At 50.7% G+C, this 15,936-nt stretch overlaps 1 protein-coding gene across 1 annotated transcript; it reads right to left on the bottom strand.

Annotated features, from left to right (window-relative positions):
• Positions 1-519: 519 nt before the first annotated feature.
• LOC142294986 (Golgi-associated PDZ and coiled-coil motif-containing protein-like) lies at positions 520-1,713 on the bottom strand. Its single transcript, XM_075338056.1, has one exon. The coding sequence runs from the start codon at positions 1,702-1,704 to the stop codon at positions 982-984; it is 723 nt and encodes a 240-aa protein (XP_075194171.1). The 5' UTR covers positions 1,705-1,713; the 3' UTR covers positions 520-981.
• Between the last annotated feature and the right edge of the window lie 14,223 nt (positions 1,714-15,936).

Raw genomic sequence — 15,936 nt, 5'->3', positions numbered from 1 at the left:
AATTACTCTTTATAATATATATATCTGCCAACATGTCCCATGGTGATGATAATATATAGTTGGATTATGACAGTAGCAGTATATGTATATTTTTTATAGGCAAAATTTTTTTTGTTACACCTGTTTTTACAGGTTAAATGTAATATACTTACCTATTTTGTCCAACTTTAGGATTGTTATGCGCTTATTGGTACATTTATGTATATGCAGCTGGTGATACACATCCATGTTGTGGAGTATACTTGTTTGTAATTGGAAGCGGCTTGCACTAATTAACCTAAGGAGCATTGTGTGCACATGCAGGGGCGGACTGGCCCACCAGGAGGTCGGGAGAATCCCCGGTGAGCCCCTGCTATTGAAGGCCACGCCCCCTAGGCCCTATGGATATGTGTGAGAGGGCATCCCCCGGCCGGTAATTTCTCTAATCATATCGGCACCTGCTGTCACTGTCGGTGCCGCGTGGCTCTGACTCATCTGCGCAGCGACACTGCAGGAGGAGGCAGTCTCAGAGGGATCACCACTTCCTTCTTTATTGGTTGCCCTAGGGCTAGCGCCACCTTCTTCCAACTCATCCAGATACAATCGATAGCGATGTCCAGTCTCATCCTCATACTCCACGTTCTCATCATCTGAATCTATCTCTGGAGCAACATAAACTACTTCAAACTCAATTTCTCCTCTCTGCTGAGACAGAATGGTGACGGCTTCTTTGTGCTTGGCATCCCTTAAATTTATGCCATTTACTGCTAAAATTGCATCACCAACATGGAGACCTCCACAGCGGTCAGCCGGCTGAGCTGGATGAATTTCTGATATTAAAATTGGAACACCATGCTCCTTTCCCCCCGTGATTGATATGCCGAGTCCTTCATGATCTTCTTTAACCAAAATTACTTTTCTGATGGGACCAACTCCTTGGCTTTTCTTTAGGCAGTCTGGATCATGTCCTGCAGGCACTGGCAATGGCCTCTTCAAGTCATTTCATCCTCTGCAGGCCCTGATAACGGTTTTGTGTCTGTGGAGGTGAATTTCAGCCTCGAGCTGATTCCATAGCTTGTCGTGAGCTGGACCCTTCATATCACGACCTAACAACTGGATCTGCTGAACTCTTCCGGCCAGCTCCTTATCTAAATATTTAGCAGCCAGTCTAGCCCCATATACTTCTGCCTGGAGAACAGCAATGTGTCTACGAAGAGCCTCATTCTCTTTACGCAGCAGCTTCACTTCAGCCTCCAGCTGCGCCTCCTTCACCTTTTCCTTCTTGTTGGCCTCCAATTCCTTTTCCAATTTGGCTTTGATGGCCCCACAGTCCACATTCTGACCAGTCTTGGCATGTAACTGCAGTTGGACTGCATGGAGCTGTAGCAGCTGATCATGAACCTCTTTCTCCAAAACTGCTTTCTCCGCTTGAGTCTCTGTCAGCTCAGATTTCATGTCCACAAGCTGGGCCTCCAGCTTGTGGTTGATCTGGCTCACGGTCTGCGCTTTGTGGCACAGCTGAGCGAAGCACGAGCTCAGACTGGTCATCTTCTGCCGGCCCTCATACGTGATGTCGGCCTGGTCCGGGTCTATCTCGCCCAGCAAGAGGTCAACGTCCACGAACGCCTTATCAAACTCCTTCTCCAACACCTCCAGCCACCGAAACATGGACATTCCCGGTACCGGCCCGGAGGACGAGGCGGCCGAACACGGAACCGCCGACATGACGGAGCACCGGAGAGTGCGGACAGCAGAGAGAGCGTCACCATTCTGTCTCAGCAGAGAGGAGAAATTGAGTTTAAAGTAGTTTATGTTGCTCCAGAGATAGATTCAGATGATGAGAACGTGGAGTATGAGGATGAGACTGGACATCGCTATCAATTGTATCTGGATGAGTTGGAAGAAGGAGTCTCAGAGGGATGACTGCTTCCTTCCTGTGCAGGTTCTGGCAGCATCGCGCGGTGGAGGACGGACCCGGCGTCGCCCCAGGCCAAGCTGCAGGAGCAGCAGCGCGTGAGTATAGAAGGTGGGGGCCCGGGGGTGGTGTGCGGGTGCCCCGGGGAGTGAGCAGGGGCCCCGGGGGTATGTGCGGGGGGGCTCTTCTCCTTACCAGTCACCTGCCTGTATCTGCAGCCAACGGCACGTTCCTCATCAGTGTGTGCATGCCGGGCACACGAGCAGGAAGCAGCGCGCTGTGCTGTGCTGGCCCTGCTGTGTGCCCGACATGCACACAGTGCAGAGGAGCGCGCCGGTGCCGGTGACCGCAGCTTCTTCCTATTCAAATGTATTTGCGTCTTTCAGACGTAAATACATTTGAACAGCGCGCTGGGACTAGGCCCCGCCCCCGACGTGCAGCAACGTGATGAGATCAGCACATTGCTGACGTCATCACAGTGCTGCGGGCGCCACACTGGATTCATCAGGAAGCGAGCGCTCCATGGAGGAGCCGAAGAGACAGGTGTAATTAATGGAGATGTGTGGGGAGGGGCTGAGGACACATAACGGGGAACATTTGTGAAGGAGACACAGCTTTGTGACAGGCAGAGGAGGAGCACTGTATTCCGAGGGAGGGGGAGGCAGGAGTGTGTAGTGATGGGGTAGTGTAATTTGTGTCTGCAGGGGGTGGTGATGTGGGGTGCAATGTATTATGTCTGGGGAGGGGGTAATGGAGGGTGCATTGTATTGTATGTGGGGGAGGGGTAATGGAGGGTGCACTGTATTGTGTGTGTGTGTGTGTAGGGAGTGATGGGGGTCTGCATTGTGTGTGTGTGTAGGGGGTGATGGGGGGTGCATTGTATTGTGTGTGTGTGTGTGTGTGTGTGTGTGTGTGTAGGAGGTGATGCATTGTGTGTGTGTGTGTAGAGGGTGATGGGGGGGTGCATTGTGTGTGTGTGTGTGTGTGTGTGTGTAGGGTGTGATGGGGGATGCATTGTATTGTGTGTGTGTGTGTGTGTGTGTAGGGTGTGATGGGGGATGCATTGTATTGTGTGTGTGTGTGTGTGTGTAGAGGGTGATGGGGGGGTGCATTGTGTGTGTGTGTGTGTGTGTGTGTAGGGTGTGATGGGGGATGCATTGTATTGTGTGTGTGTGTGTGTGTAGGGTGTGATGGGGGATGCATTGTATTGTGTGTGTGTGTGTGTGGGGGGGGGGGGGGGGTGTGATGGGGGATGCATTGTATTGTGTGTGTGTCTAGGGTGTGATGGGGGATGCATTGTATTGTGTGTGTGTGTGTGTGTGTGTGTGTGTATGTATGTAGGGGGTGATGGAGGGGTGCATTGTGTGTGTAGGGGGTTATGGGGGTGCATTGTGTGTGTGTGTGTAGGGGGTGATGGGGGGGTGCATTGTATTGTGTATGTGTTTGTGTGTGTGTTTGGAGGGGGTGCATTGTATTGTGTGCGTGGGGAGATGGTAATGGGGGGTGCATGGTATTGTGTGTGTGTGTGTGTGTGTAGTGGGTGATGGGGGGGATGTATTGTATGTGTGTGTGTGTAGTGGGTGATCGGGGATGTATTGTGTGTGTGTGTGTGTGTGTGTAGGGGGTGATGCATTGTATTGTGTGTGTGTGTGTGTAGGGGGTGATGCATTATCTGGCTGCTCCACAGAGGATGAATGGAGCAGCGGTCACACATCCCACCCCACAGAGGATGAATGGAGCTGCTGTCACACACCCCACCCCACAGAGGATGAATGGAACTGCGGTCACACATCCCACCCCACAGAGGATGAATGGAGCTGCGGTCACACACCCCACCCCACAGAGGATGAATGGAGCTGCGGTCACACACCCCACCTGCTGCTGCAAAAAGTTCCCCAATCTTCCGATCGGTGCGGTTTCCACTGGTCTGGTTCCACCGATCAATAAGTTATCACCAACCTACCCTGTGGATCGGTGATAACTTGTTTTCACCAAAGACCCCATTACTACAAACAACTATAATTGTACATCCCAGTTATGGTGCACAATATAGATGTGCAGGAGCCCTCTATGTATACAGTCAAAGCAACACAATAATGGGGATAACGCTAATGGGTGTTTATATTTAGCTGTAGGGTGGGCCCCTGGAGTCAATTCTCCTGGTGGGCCCCAGACAGCCCAGTCCGCCCCTGTGCACATGGCTTGAGCATACTGACGGCAGTGCACCTATAGGAATATTGGCTTATGATGCCAGAATAGTAATAATGAAAGGTTGAACTGCTGTCTGTATTGTTCATGTCTCGATAATTTTGGTAATAGTACTGATATTTTGCCAGTAATAATTGTTTGACACATGAATAGATAAAAAAGATTTGCGATACTTGTGCCTTATCTGACTAAAAATACCGATGTGTGTTTAAAATGGTGGCATAATTCTGTCCTTCAACAAGGTGTGTCTCCCTGTTTATTTTAATATTCACATATTTGATGCTTAATAAAGTTTTGGGTTTTATCCAAACAAAAGCTTATTGAATTTTTTATTGTGCATTGATACACTCTGAGTATCTTTTGATTTGAAATCATGAGATAAGGTTTAAGGTTCCCTTTAAGCAGCACCTATCCTGCATTCCATGAAGGTGCACGTTACCCATTGACCCCCCTATAGCCCCCAAACATACCTTTATAAAATCTCCCACCCAGTATGTAAATTGTCTGGTCCGATGGGCGTCCTATTCTGCGCCTGCTGTCCTCCTGAGCTGATTGACATGGATGACAGGTGTATGTCTAATTAAGTCAGATGTTGCCAATAAACCTATCAGAAGCCTCCAAAGACATGACCTCATCATATGGGCTGTCCCATATTGTTTAGTATGTCTTAGTATATGTACATTTTTAAGTTTGCAAAAAGTAATAAAAATTGACTTAAAACATCCTCTCTCTCATTATTTTGGCACTTGTCAAATAAAAATAATTTTGGTTCATAATTGACCTAAAACGGGAAAGATTTATTCAGATTTCATGTCAGATAGTGAGAAAAACCTGCTGCAAAAATTGGCATTCAAACTACAAAATTACATTGGAAAGCGTGGAGTCCGATTATTACTCAGACAGCGCACGTCACGTATTATACGCTCATCTAAACAAATCCTAAAAAATGAAAACTTTAAAAGAGGATTTCGCACAGATAGGATAAGTCAGAGCTCAACCCTGTTCTGGAATATTATTATTAAAAATATTTATCATGAGCCGTGAGACACTTTTATTAATAGATCAGACATTTATCTATTAATAACAATATTATATGGTGTCAGGAATATATTATTAATTCTGTTCTGTTACAGAAAATCATCCAATAAAGTTTATATAACAAAACATCCTTCAAAATTATTTATTTTTTCAGGTCTTGGGCAATGATTCCGTCCAGGTATTCTAGGAATGTCATGTAAAATTGGAACTTTCCCTTTTGTGTATAGTTATATCTTCAAGGTTCTACCGCAGATAGATTTTCCACATTACAATTATTAAAAGGTATCCAACTCATCAAAAAGAAAATTATAATGGTCTCCATGTGTTCTTCACCAGTGCATTACTTGCCTCCCTTCTTGGCATGAAGCACCAGTTGCCTAATGAAAACTGTTAATAATGACAAATGCTATGGTGCCTAAAATAACAAAGAAACCTTGTATCTTATAAATGATAAGTCATGGGGCCTATAGAACTTAGTCTAAAAGTATCTAAATTATGTACTTGACTTCAGGTTTCCAAGACGTACCATTGCACTGGTGCCTGAGAAGACGTGGAAGAAGACACACCATTGTTATTAATTGCACATGGTAGATGGAGGATTTATATACGTATTATTGAACACATGGGAGGGATATAAATGTGAATGCAGTGTGCCAGTGTCATAGTGAAAGGGAACACAGGGGAGGTTGCACCGTATGTAAAATTTATGGGGTATAAAATTTCAACAGATAAGAAAGTAGAAGTGGCATCACTAGTGCCTATGATCTGGATGCGATGCACATACAGCCAGGGGTGGAATTCAGCCGATTCTCTCCGGTTCGGGGGAACTGATTTATTAAAATTGCAGTTGGTTCCCTGAACAGTCAAAAAGCAGTGCCCCGACCCAGCTCTGGATGCCCACCGGTTTCCATAGAGTTTGCATCCTTGGACGGTGTTATTTTCTGCAGAGTCGAGTCCTGGCTGGAAGAAGTGATAGCAGTCTGAGCAAGATGAGGAAAAGTGAAGATGAATGATTTCACCTAGAAACGTCACTGGTAGGTCAGTGTATTACCTGTACAATATACACTGCTTTATATATACTATATACAGAGCTCCTGTGTATAATGTTACTGGTAAGTCAGTGTATTACCTGTAAACATGATATACTATATACATAGTTCCTGTGTATAATGTCACTGGTGATTACTGTATTACCTTTACACTATATACTATATACAGAGCTCCTGTGTATAATGTCACTGTGATCCCTGTATTACTGTTACACTATATACAGAGTTCTTGTGTATAACATCACCGGTGATCACTGTATTACCTGTACACTATATTCTATATACAGAGCTCCTGTGTATAATCTCTTTTGATGATGATTTTGGTCTTATTGGTATTGAGATTTTTATTAATAATCAGTATTATATTATTCAGTTTCTTTGTAGTGGTATTGTGTGGTCTGGTCATGGTGTGAGTGGTGGTATTTTTGCCTTGTATATGGTGCTATATGGTCTATCTGGTGGTCATATGTGGCCTGGTCATGATGTAGTGGTATTTCTCCCTTGTATGTGGTACTATTTGGTCACATGTCGTCTGGTCACAGTGTAGTGGTATTTCTCCCTTTTATGTGATATTATTATGTCACTACGTGGTGGTAATATTTGGTCTGTCCTGGTTTGGCTGTATTTCACACATATTTGGCCTGTGGCTGCTGAGGTCAAAGATTAGGTGCAACAGAGAGTTGCGGTAAGGTAAGATGTTGGTGCCATTCCAGCACGAAGAGAAATTGGAAAGAGACTTGGAGATTTTTACCCCTATGTCCCTCTTTTCATAGATACATTGACGTGATCTACAGCAGCTTCTGCTCTATAAATGAATGCACCCCCTGTATGTTAAACTGAATATAAGTAATCTATATACCACTTAGTGTCACTACTCTCTATGTAAGCTAATATACTTGTGGGTGATATATACAACATTATTTATATGCCACTTGGTGTCACTTTTACACTGCAATTAATGTGGTGCTAGGTAGCATATGTAAACATTATATTTTCATACATTCCTTTCTCTTCTAGTTGGCTTTTTGTCGCCAATATTTATTGTGTTACTCATTTTTATTGTTCTTAACTATTTGTTTAAAGATTTACCTGTTTACACACTCTCTGGCTATTTGGGTTCTTTTTCTTTTTGTTTTTCCTTTCCATTTTGAGCAGAGTTCCTTTAGTACTAATTTTTAAAAACTTGTACAAAACCCTTTAGTACTATTCACCATACCAAGAAGTGACTGGAACAATGTAGACCTCACAGGAGACAATGAAACTATAAGAGGTACAGTGGGGGTAACAAGGGTAAAGCATCTCCACTTTTATCTGCCATTACTTGTTTTTTTGTTGTTGTGGTAAGTGGGTAAAAATGGGCGTGGTTAACAAAATGGGAGTGGCTGTAAAAATGGATATGTTTTTAAATTGGATGTGATTTCTTAACATAAACAAGGAACTTTTTGTTAAAAACTTAAATCCCACTCCTTACATGCAGCTGACTTCTGCTAGGTGCCCCAGATCCTGCGGTAGGGCAGAGAATCATAGGTTCCCTGCCCCACCATTCTCCATTATGTAGGCTGCAACCTGCACAATTATGGCACTGTATTGTATCAGTCTGCTCTGTGTGCAAGGGAGAAGAGGACTTGTTTCGAGTTCATTTCAATAAAGTTAGTACAAACATTTTTTTGAGCGAGGGGGATGCGGTAAAGGTAGCATTATTACTTTTGAATCAAGCACTCATGAGGCATAATTACTTTTTAAATGGACATTAATACATTCTAAAAGGTCACTCGGGGCAGTATTTGTTTTAAGCGGGTCCTGAGAGAGCACAATAAATAAGCTAGGGGAAGCAATGATTGTCTTAACCTTGGTGTGGCAATCCATTCTACACCACTGCAATGTGCTCCAACTAGCAGGTACCCTAGTTAGCCATTATGCCGACACTACAATAAGCAGTAGAAGCCCTCACCTCAATGCTAGGATCTCTCTGACCATAATCACTCGTCTCATCGTTCCGACAGATCTACACCTGTTTAGTCCTTGTTGGGCAACCAGGAACAGCCAAGGCAAAGCGCCAGAACTGGATCATCTAATATGTTGTGCCATTTCTGGGGCAGCTGTGGGCTGGTATTTTTAAGGCTGGGAAGAGCCCAATAACCATGGACCTTCCCAACCTGATAATATCAGCTCTCAGCTGTCTGTTTGTTGTATGTTACCAAAAATGGGGGACATATTTTTCATTTAATTGTTTTGTATTTATTTGGCTAAATAGCTGTACAATCTATCCACATATCCAAACCATTAATTTCAGTGGCATGAGGTTTTTTTCAGGTACGTGTCACACAGACGGCACACACATACACATGGATGACAAGCGGACAACACAGGGATGGTCACACGGATTGACAAAACAGAATCTGCAACATGTACCTTTTTTGTGCGTACATGTGAAGGTGGCCTAAAGGCCACTTTACACGCAGCAACATCGCTAAAGTGATGTCGTTGGGGTCACGGAATTCGTGACGTACATCCGGCCGCTTTAGCGATGTCGTTGCGTGTGACACCTACGTGCGATCAAAAAAGGTTGCAAAATCGTGCAAAATCGTTAATCGTTGACATGCTCCCCTATTTCCAAATATCGTTGCAGCTGCAGGTACTATGTTGTTCGTCGTTCCTGCGGCAGCACACATCGCTATGTGTGACACCGCAGGAACGAGGAACCTCACCTTACCTGCGGCCACCGGCAATGAGAAAGGAAGGAGGTGGGCGGGATGTTCGTCCCGCTCATCTCCGCCCCTCCGCTTCGATTGGGTGGCCGCTTTGTGACGACGCTGTGACGCCGAACGAACCGCCCCCTTAGAAAGGAGGCGGTTCGCCGGTCACAGCGACGTCGCTAAGTGTAGCGCCTGGTCCCAGCAGATTCTGAGGGAGGCGCTCTTCCTCTCACCTGCCCAGCCCCAGCATGGCTCCCACGTGCACTCTGGCTCCCAACCTCCGGCAGCGACGTCCTTCCTCTTACCTGTCCCATGGCTCTGCAGGCTCTGTTCCTGATTCAGGTCCTGCTGTGCTTCCTATTCACTCCTGGGTCATGCGCTCTGCTCCAAAGGCTGCTGCAGCCTCTTCCTGGCCCCACATAGATCTGCAGTAAGTGATCTTAGGCTGTGCATGAGGCCACGCCCCCTTTCTTGAAGTGGTAGCGTCCCATTACCTGGAAGTGACCTCAGCAACGCTCCTAATTGTGAGTTGCTAGTATCCAGGCCCCTGTGTACTATTGTTTGTATTTGTGCACCAGCTACTTGTTTCTAACCCTTTGTCTCGCCATAGTGCCACTCCCGCGCTATACCTGCTGTGGACATCACCTGTACCATACCTGCTATGGACATCACCTGTACCATAACTGCTGTGGACGTCACCTGTGCCATACATGTTGTGGACGCCATCTGTGCCATACATGTTGTGGACGCCACCTGTGCCATACCTGTTGTGGACGCCACCTGTGCCATCCCTGCTGTGGACATCACCTGTGCCATACCTGCTGTGGACATCACCTGTGCCAAACCCGTGTGCTACCTGCTGTAAACATCACACCTGTGCTATACCTGGCCTTAAAGAGACTACTGCTACCGGTTCCTGGCTGCCGTGCATTTAGGCCCTTTGGGGAGGCACCACACAGTCCCTGTACAGGGGTTCGCTGCTGGTCGCTTTCTCAAGGGAGTCCGGTGCACAGTCCAGTGGGTCCACCCCCAGACGCTCGCCGCCCCTTGGTGAACGTAACACTAGGGAGGTAAGTAGTGTGACGGGTCCAAGCCATTTTGTGCACCACGGGTAGCGATGTGCCCGTGACGCACAAACGATGGGGGGCGGGTACGCACGCTAGCGATCTTTCTAGCGAGATCACAGCGTGTAAAGCAGCCTTTAGGCTTTGTGTCCATGATGAGGTTTTAGAAATTTTGTGATGAAACGTTTTTTAGATGCGGAAAATCTGCAGGTAATGAATGCACGTGCATTTTTAATACTTTTCCGCTGCAGAAACGCATAAAAAGTGCATGTAATCTGCAAAACTCTATCAATAAAGTATTCTCAAAACCAAATACCAGGAAGTTTTAAAAACAAAGCAGCTTTATTTACAACATGACATACCAAGAAGAGACAAAAACCACAGCATGAAAAGCACCATGAAAAAACAAACAAAAATATAAAAAAAGCACAAGTAACCTAATTTACATAATTGGTGCAGAAATTCTGCAACATCTAAAACTCACCAAATGTTCATGGTGAAAACGTAGCCTGAGGCCTCATGCACACATTGAGTATTTGGTGATATTTTACATCAGTATTTGTAGCCAAAACCAGGAGTGGATCAGAGGAAACGTATAATAGAAACACGGGCACAACTTCTGCATTTTTCATTTTCATTCATTTTTTATTATTTGGTTTGGTTAAGAATAAGATATAAACCTTATAAACCATATTTCAGTAAGTGGCTTACGACCTGCAGAAATGTTTGGGAGCTTCAGATACACAGTAAAGATTTATCCAAACTATTGCAAGGGAGACGTGAAGCAGTTATCCACAGCAACTCATCCAGTTACACTTTACCTAGACGCATTTCTCAGTTTACCGGAGCATCACAAGGCTCCCAGATACATGTACCGCCCCGGGCTCGGCTGCGACCGAGCCGTTCGGATCCGGGCTCGCAGGTGGATGGCTCGAGCGTCTCCGAACCCGGGGGTCCTGTGGTCACTTCGATCTGAAAGGGGCTGGCGGTTTAGGGGACGTAGGTGTACGGCCAGAGCCGTGGTTAAGTTCGTGACGCCACCCACAGGTTGTGGTGAAGTTGGACACCACTGCTGCAGTTACGGGGCACCCGGGGAATATGTTGGGCAGCAAGATGTTAACCCCCCCGTGGGTAAGGATGGTGGCCCCGGGACCTGTTGGGGGAGTAGTTGGGCAGTGCAGGGAGGTGCGCGGTCGGAGGGCACTGATGTAATCAGGATTAGTAACACACACAAGTCTTTGGTAAACCATGCTGATGGCGGTCGGTGCCCGCAGCCGGCTGCGGTCTGGTCCCCCACCCGAGTTGGTGGTCTCTGCCTTTCTCCTGCACCTGTTTAAATGTTGATGGACTACCTGAACTTGCAATACAGGAGTCCGCTCCTCGGCTTGTGATTGTCGGAGGAGCCCTTTGTCCGCAGACGCTGGCCCGTGGGATCTCTGCCTGGGCGGTGGCTTTCTATCCCCCTTGTTGGGCTGTTGTCTTCAGTTGGGACTTCGGGTGGGAAAGGACCTATAGTCCTGGCCGCAATCAGCTAATTAGCTAGCCCCCAGTAGCTCCTGGACCTAGCTTCAGGGTCTGAGTACCCCCCTTTGTGCTCCGGTTTCCAGTCAGTTCCCCGGGTCGGTACCGGCGGGCCACTACCCTGTCCCGGTCCACCACGGTTCCACTGAGCCGTCTTCCCGGCTCCTGCAGGCAGAGGCCTCCGTATGCCTCCTAGCCAAAGGTGCCCGGGCTCCAACCCTGGCACCTGTCAGATAGCTGCAGACCTGTCGCACAGGCCTGCTTCTATCGCGGGCGGAGGGGACGCCGCTGCGCAAGCTAACGCTTGGGTCTGGTCTGAGTACCCCCCTTTGTGCTCCGGTTTCCAGTCAGTTGCCCGGGTCGGTACCGGCGGGCCACTACCCTGTCCCGGTCCACCACGGTTCCACCGAGCCGTCTTTCCGGCTCCTGCAGGCAGAGGCTTCCGTATGCCTCCTAGCCAAAGGTGCCCGGGCTCCAACCCTGGCACCTGTCAGATAGCTGCAGACCTGTCGCACAGGCCTGCTTCTGTCGCGGGCGGAGGGGACGCCGCTGCTCTCGATAACGTTCGGGTCCGGCGCTGCTGCGGCTGCTGCTTGGTGGCTCAAGCGGTGGGCCGGATCCGGGGACTCGAGCGGCGCTCCTCGCCCGTGAGTGAAAAGGGTGGTTGGTTTGGGAGATTTAGTCTGTGACGCCACCCACGGGTTGTGGTGAAGATGGGCACCACCGCTGCTGGTGACGGGGATCCCAGGAGCGATGGTAGGGAGCAGCTGGGATGTTGTTTTCCCCCTCCGTGGGTAGGGGTCGGTGGTCCCGGGGCCCGGTGGTGTGACGGGGAGGCAGGGTTGGTGAGGTGCAGGGTTGCAGGGGCAGCGCGGCGCGGGGACGGATGGCACGGGCGTACTCACTCAGCAAGAGATGCACAAAGTCCTCGGTAAACCAAACGGCTGGATGGACGGGTCCCGCAGCCGGCTGCTGTGTCTCTCCCTGGACAGGTGATGGCGGCTGTCTTTCCCTGCACCTTAGTGTACTGTCTTGACTACGATGGGTTCCCAATGGTAGTCCGCTCCCCAGTGTATGGGTGCCGGAGGAGCCCGTTTGCCCGCAGGTGCTGGCCCTTGGGTCTCTAGCCTTAGGCGGTAGCTGTTTACCCTCACGGTGTGGGCGGTTGCCTTCTAACGGGTCTTTGACTGTTAGGAAACCCCTGGGGTTCCTGTCACACTCGGACTTGACTGTTGACGGTGGCTCCAAGCCTAGTCAGGGTCCGATGGCCCTGGCTGTGTGTGCTGGCTTCACTTCGCTCCCCGGTCGGTACCGACAGGCCACCGCCCGTCCCCGGTCCTACGGTTCCGCGTTGATTCACCACTCCTGCAGACGGCCACCACCGTCTGCCAACCTTGTTGTCAGTGCCTAGGCCACTAACCCAGACACTCTTCACTTCACTCCTCTCACTTCCACCTCCTGGACTGTTCTGTCACTTTTCCCGCCTCCAGGCCTGTGAACTCCTCGGTGGGTGGGGCCAACCGCTTGGCTCCTTCCCACCTGGTGTGGACATCAGACCCTGGAGGGAGGCAACAAGGGTTTTGTGTTTGGCTAATGTTACTGTCTAGTGGGGTTGGGGGTGTGTGTGTGTTACCTGTGACGACCTGGCAGGTCCAGGGCGCCACACTCCCCCTTGGTGAAGTGCAGACCGTCCGCGGGCTGCCCGTCCATCACCGGTTTTATTTTTCAAAACTGGAAAATATAAATAACATGGGAAAATATCAAACGTAAGCATTTTTGTCAGGTCACTTCAAACGTTACACATAAAAACATTTTTTAATAATGACAGACGGACGGATGTCTTCCGCTCTCCCACCCAAGCAACCTAGCCCTGATGCTGCCCCTAAGAAGTGGGCAGCACCCCTTGACCCCAGTCCAGGTTCAGGCTGCCCGAGCGGGAACGGGTACAGTAACTCGCACCCGACTGTCACTTCAGGGGACCCCACGTCCAAGAGGGACCCCTGACCCCCGGAGGATGGCCACCGGTCCTGGTGGTGGCCGGGCCCCAGCCTGCTCTGCTTCGGGCCCTTCCTCCAATCTGCCTCTCCGGAGGCGGCAACGGTTTCCATCCCACAATACTATTTACAAGCCCACAAGTTCGTGGGTGGCCTGCAAGTTTTCGGCCGTGTTCATGAGCAGTTTCTCATGTGGGTGGTAAAAACACACAGAGTCCCTCCGGTGACAACTTGCTGGCAACGGCCGGGATAATCACACAGATAATCAGATGATCTTTCGGATGATTGTTGGCATTCATTTAAACTGCTGAGGGTCCCAACGGGGACAACTTGGTTGCAACGGAGAACCGCTGCCACTACTTGAGGTCACACTCATCCAGGACCTCCTTCAGCTCAATATCCGGACGGCGCGGTGGAGGAGGGGGCTGGGGCCGCATCTGCACACCGCGGCTCTTCCTTTGCTTAACATCTAGGGCGAACCAGCCCCTCTCCCCGCAGTGTCGGGTGTAGGTTACCAGGTCGCCCGGCAACAGGTCGCTACCTGGGTGACCCGTGGGAAGGTGTGAGTTTACATCGCGGCGGGCCACAAACACTTCGGCCTCCAGGCCCGGCTCGTTGATGAAACCGAACCCCCATCGCGTGTCAAACTGCCGGACTTGGCCCTCGTACACCGGGCCCCGCACCCGAAAGGGGGCATGGCGGAGTGCATCCTTCTCTTTAATCACTCGCGCCATCACTTCGGCCCTCTGCTGCTCCCTGGCGGCAATCTCTCGGCCCAACTGGCTTGGTTCCCTGTCCCAATAAGGGGCGTTGACAGACCCCTGCGCTCGGGTCGGGCCACGCTGGACCGCACCCACACCGGCCACAACCGGTACTCTCTTGTGGGGGTCCTGCGGTGACGTGGTCTGTACTGCGGCTTTGCAGTGGCGGCCTGGCGCAGCCTCAGCCGAGGCCTGGGACTCAGGGATAACTGGCTTCACCGGTTGGGCCTTTGGGCCCGCAGCGGCCAGTTCTTCCATGGCTGGGCGGAAAGCCGGGGCCGGGACGGTCTTGGGTGCAGCCACTTCCGGGGCCAATGGCTCCTTGTCGCGGACGGGCACTTCCCGCGGAGTCTTCAATGGTAGCGGGAGGGATACGGGCCATTCACAGACAACACCCCCAGGTCAATCCTCTAGGGCGGATGGGTTTGATTCCGCTACCGGTGTTGGGGGTAGCGGTCCGAGCGGATGGGCAACAGCAACCGGTACGGATGGCGGGGGAGGCAGGAGGGTGAGCGGACACAAGCCGGGCCCCTCAGTCGCAGCGGCCGGTCCTTCTCGGACACAGGGACGTGGGTCGCTTACCCGCTCCTCCAACACTGCCTCCCCCTCGAATCTCCGCACGGCCGCCACCACTTCCTCCATCTCGGCCACGCAGCGCTCCATCAAAAACCGGACCTGGGTTTGAAGGCGGCAGCACATCTGTGCGGTATGGGCTTCCACCCACGCCGCTGTTCCTGGCGTGGGCTCGGGGATTTCGGCATCACCGGACGGGACGGACATGCTTGCTGGCAGGCTTCCAGGAACCAAATGTTTGCAGAGTCCTGGCGTCCCCGCTTTTATAGCCTCGGCTACATTAGGCAGACACACACCCACCCCCCCTTGGTTCTCTTCAGCACTTCCGCTTGTTGGGGCGGGGCTTCACTTTTGCACCTTCCCTGCTCGGAGAAGATGCTCGAGCAGGAGATTTTCGCGCCAAAGATGGCGGCGCTTCAAAATTTTCGGCTGGACACTGCCGGCGGGGACTCCAAGGCGCACTTCTACTGATAAGTAGATGGGTTCAATCCTGTTCACAGCGCCAAGTTGTCACGGGCGGAGGGGACGCCGCTGCGCTCGCTAACGCTTAGGTCCGGCGCTGCTGCGGCTGCTGCGGGGTGGCTCGAGCGGTGGGCCGGATCCGGGGACTCGAGCGGCGCTCCTCGCTCGTGAGTGAAAAGGGTGGTTGGTTTGGGGGATTTAGTCTGTGACGCCACCCATGGGTTGTGGTGAAGATGAGCACCACCGCTGCTGGTGACGGGGATCCCGGGAGCGATGGTAGGGAGCAGCTGGGATGTTGTTTTCCCCCTCCGTGGGTAGAGGTCGGTGGTCCCGGGGCCCGGTGGTGTGACGGGGAGGCAGGGTTGGTGAGGTGCAGGGTTGCAGGGGCAGCGCGGCGCGGTGCTGGATGGCACGGGCGTACTCACTCAGCAAGAGATGCATAAAGTCCTCGGTAAACCAAACGGCTGGATGGACGGGTCCTGCAGCCGGCTGCTGTGTCTCTCCCCGGACAAGTGATGGCAGCTGTCTTTCCCTGCACCTTAGTGTACTGTCTTGACTACGATGGGTTCCCAACGGTAGTCCGCTCCCCGGTGTATGGGTGCCGGAGGAGCCCGTTTGCCCGCAGGCGCTGGCCCTTGGGTCTCTAGCCTTGCACGGTAGCTGTTTACCCTCACGG

The sequence above is a fragment of the Anomaloglossus baeobatrachus genome, chromosome 3 (assembly GCF_048569485.1).
Source record: "Anomaloglossus baeobatrachus isolate aAnoBae1 chromosome 3, aAnoBae1.hap1, whole genome shotgun sequence".
In the NCBI taxonomy this organism is placed as follows: Eukaryota; Metazoa; Chordata; class Amphibia; order Anura; family Aromobatidae; genus Anomaloglossus; species Anomaloglossus baeobatrachus.
This window is presented reverse-complemented; position numbering and strand designations above follow the sequence as displayed.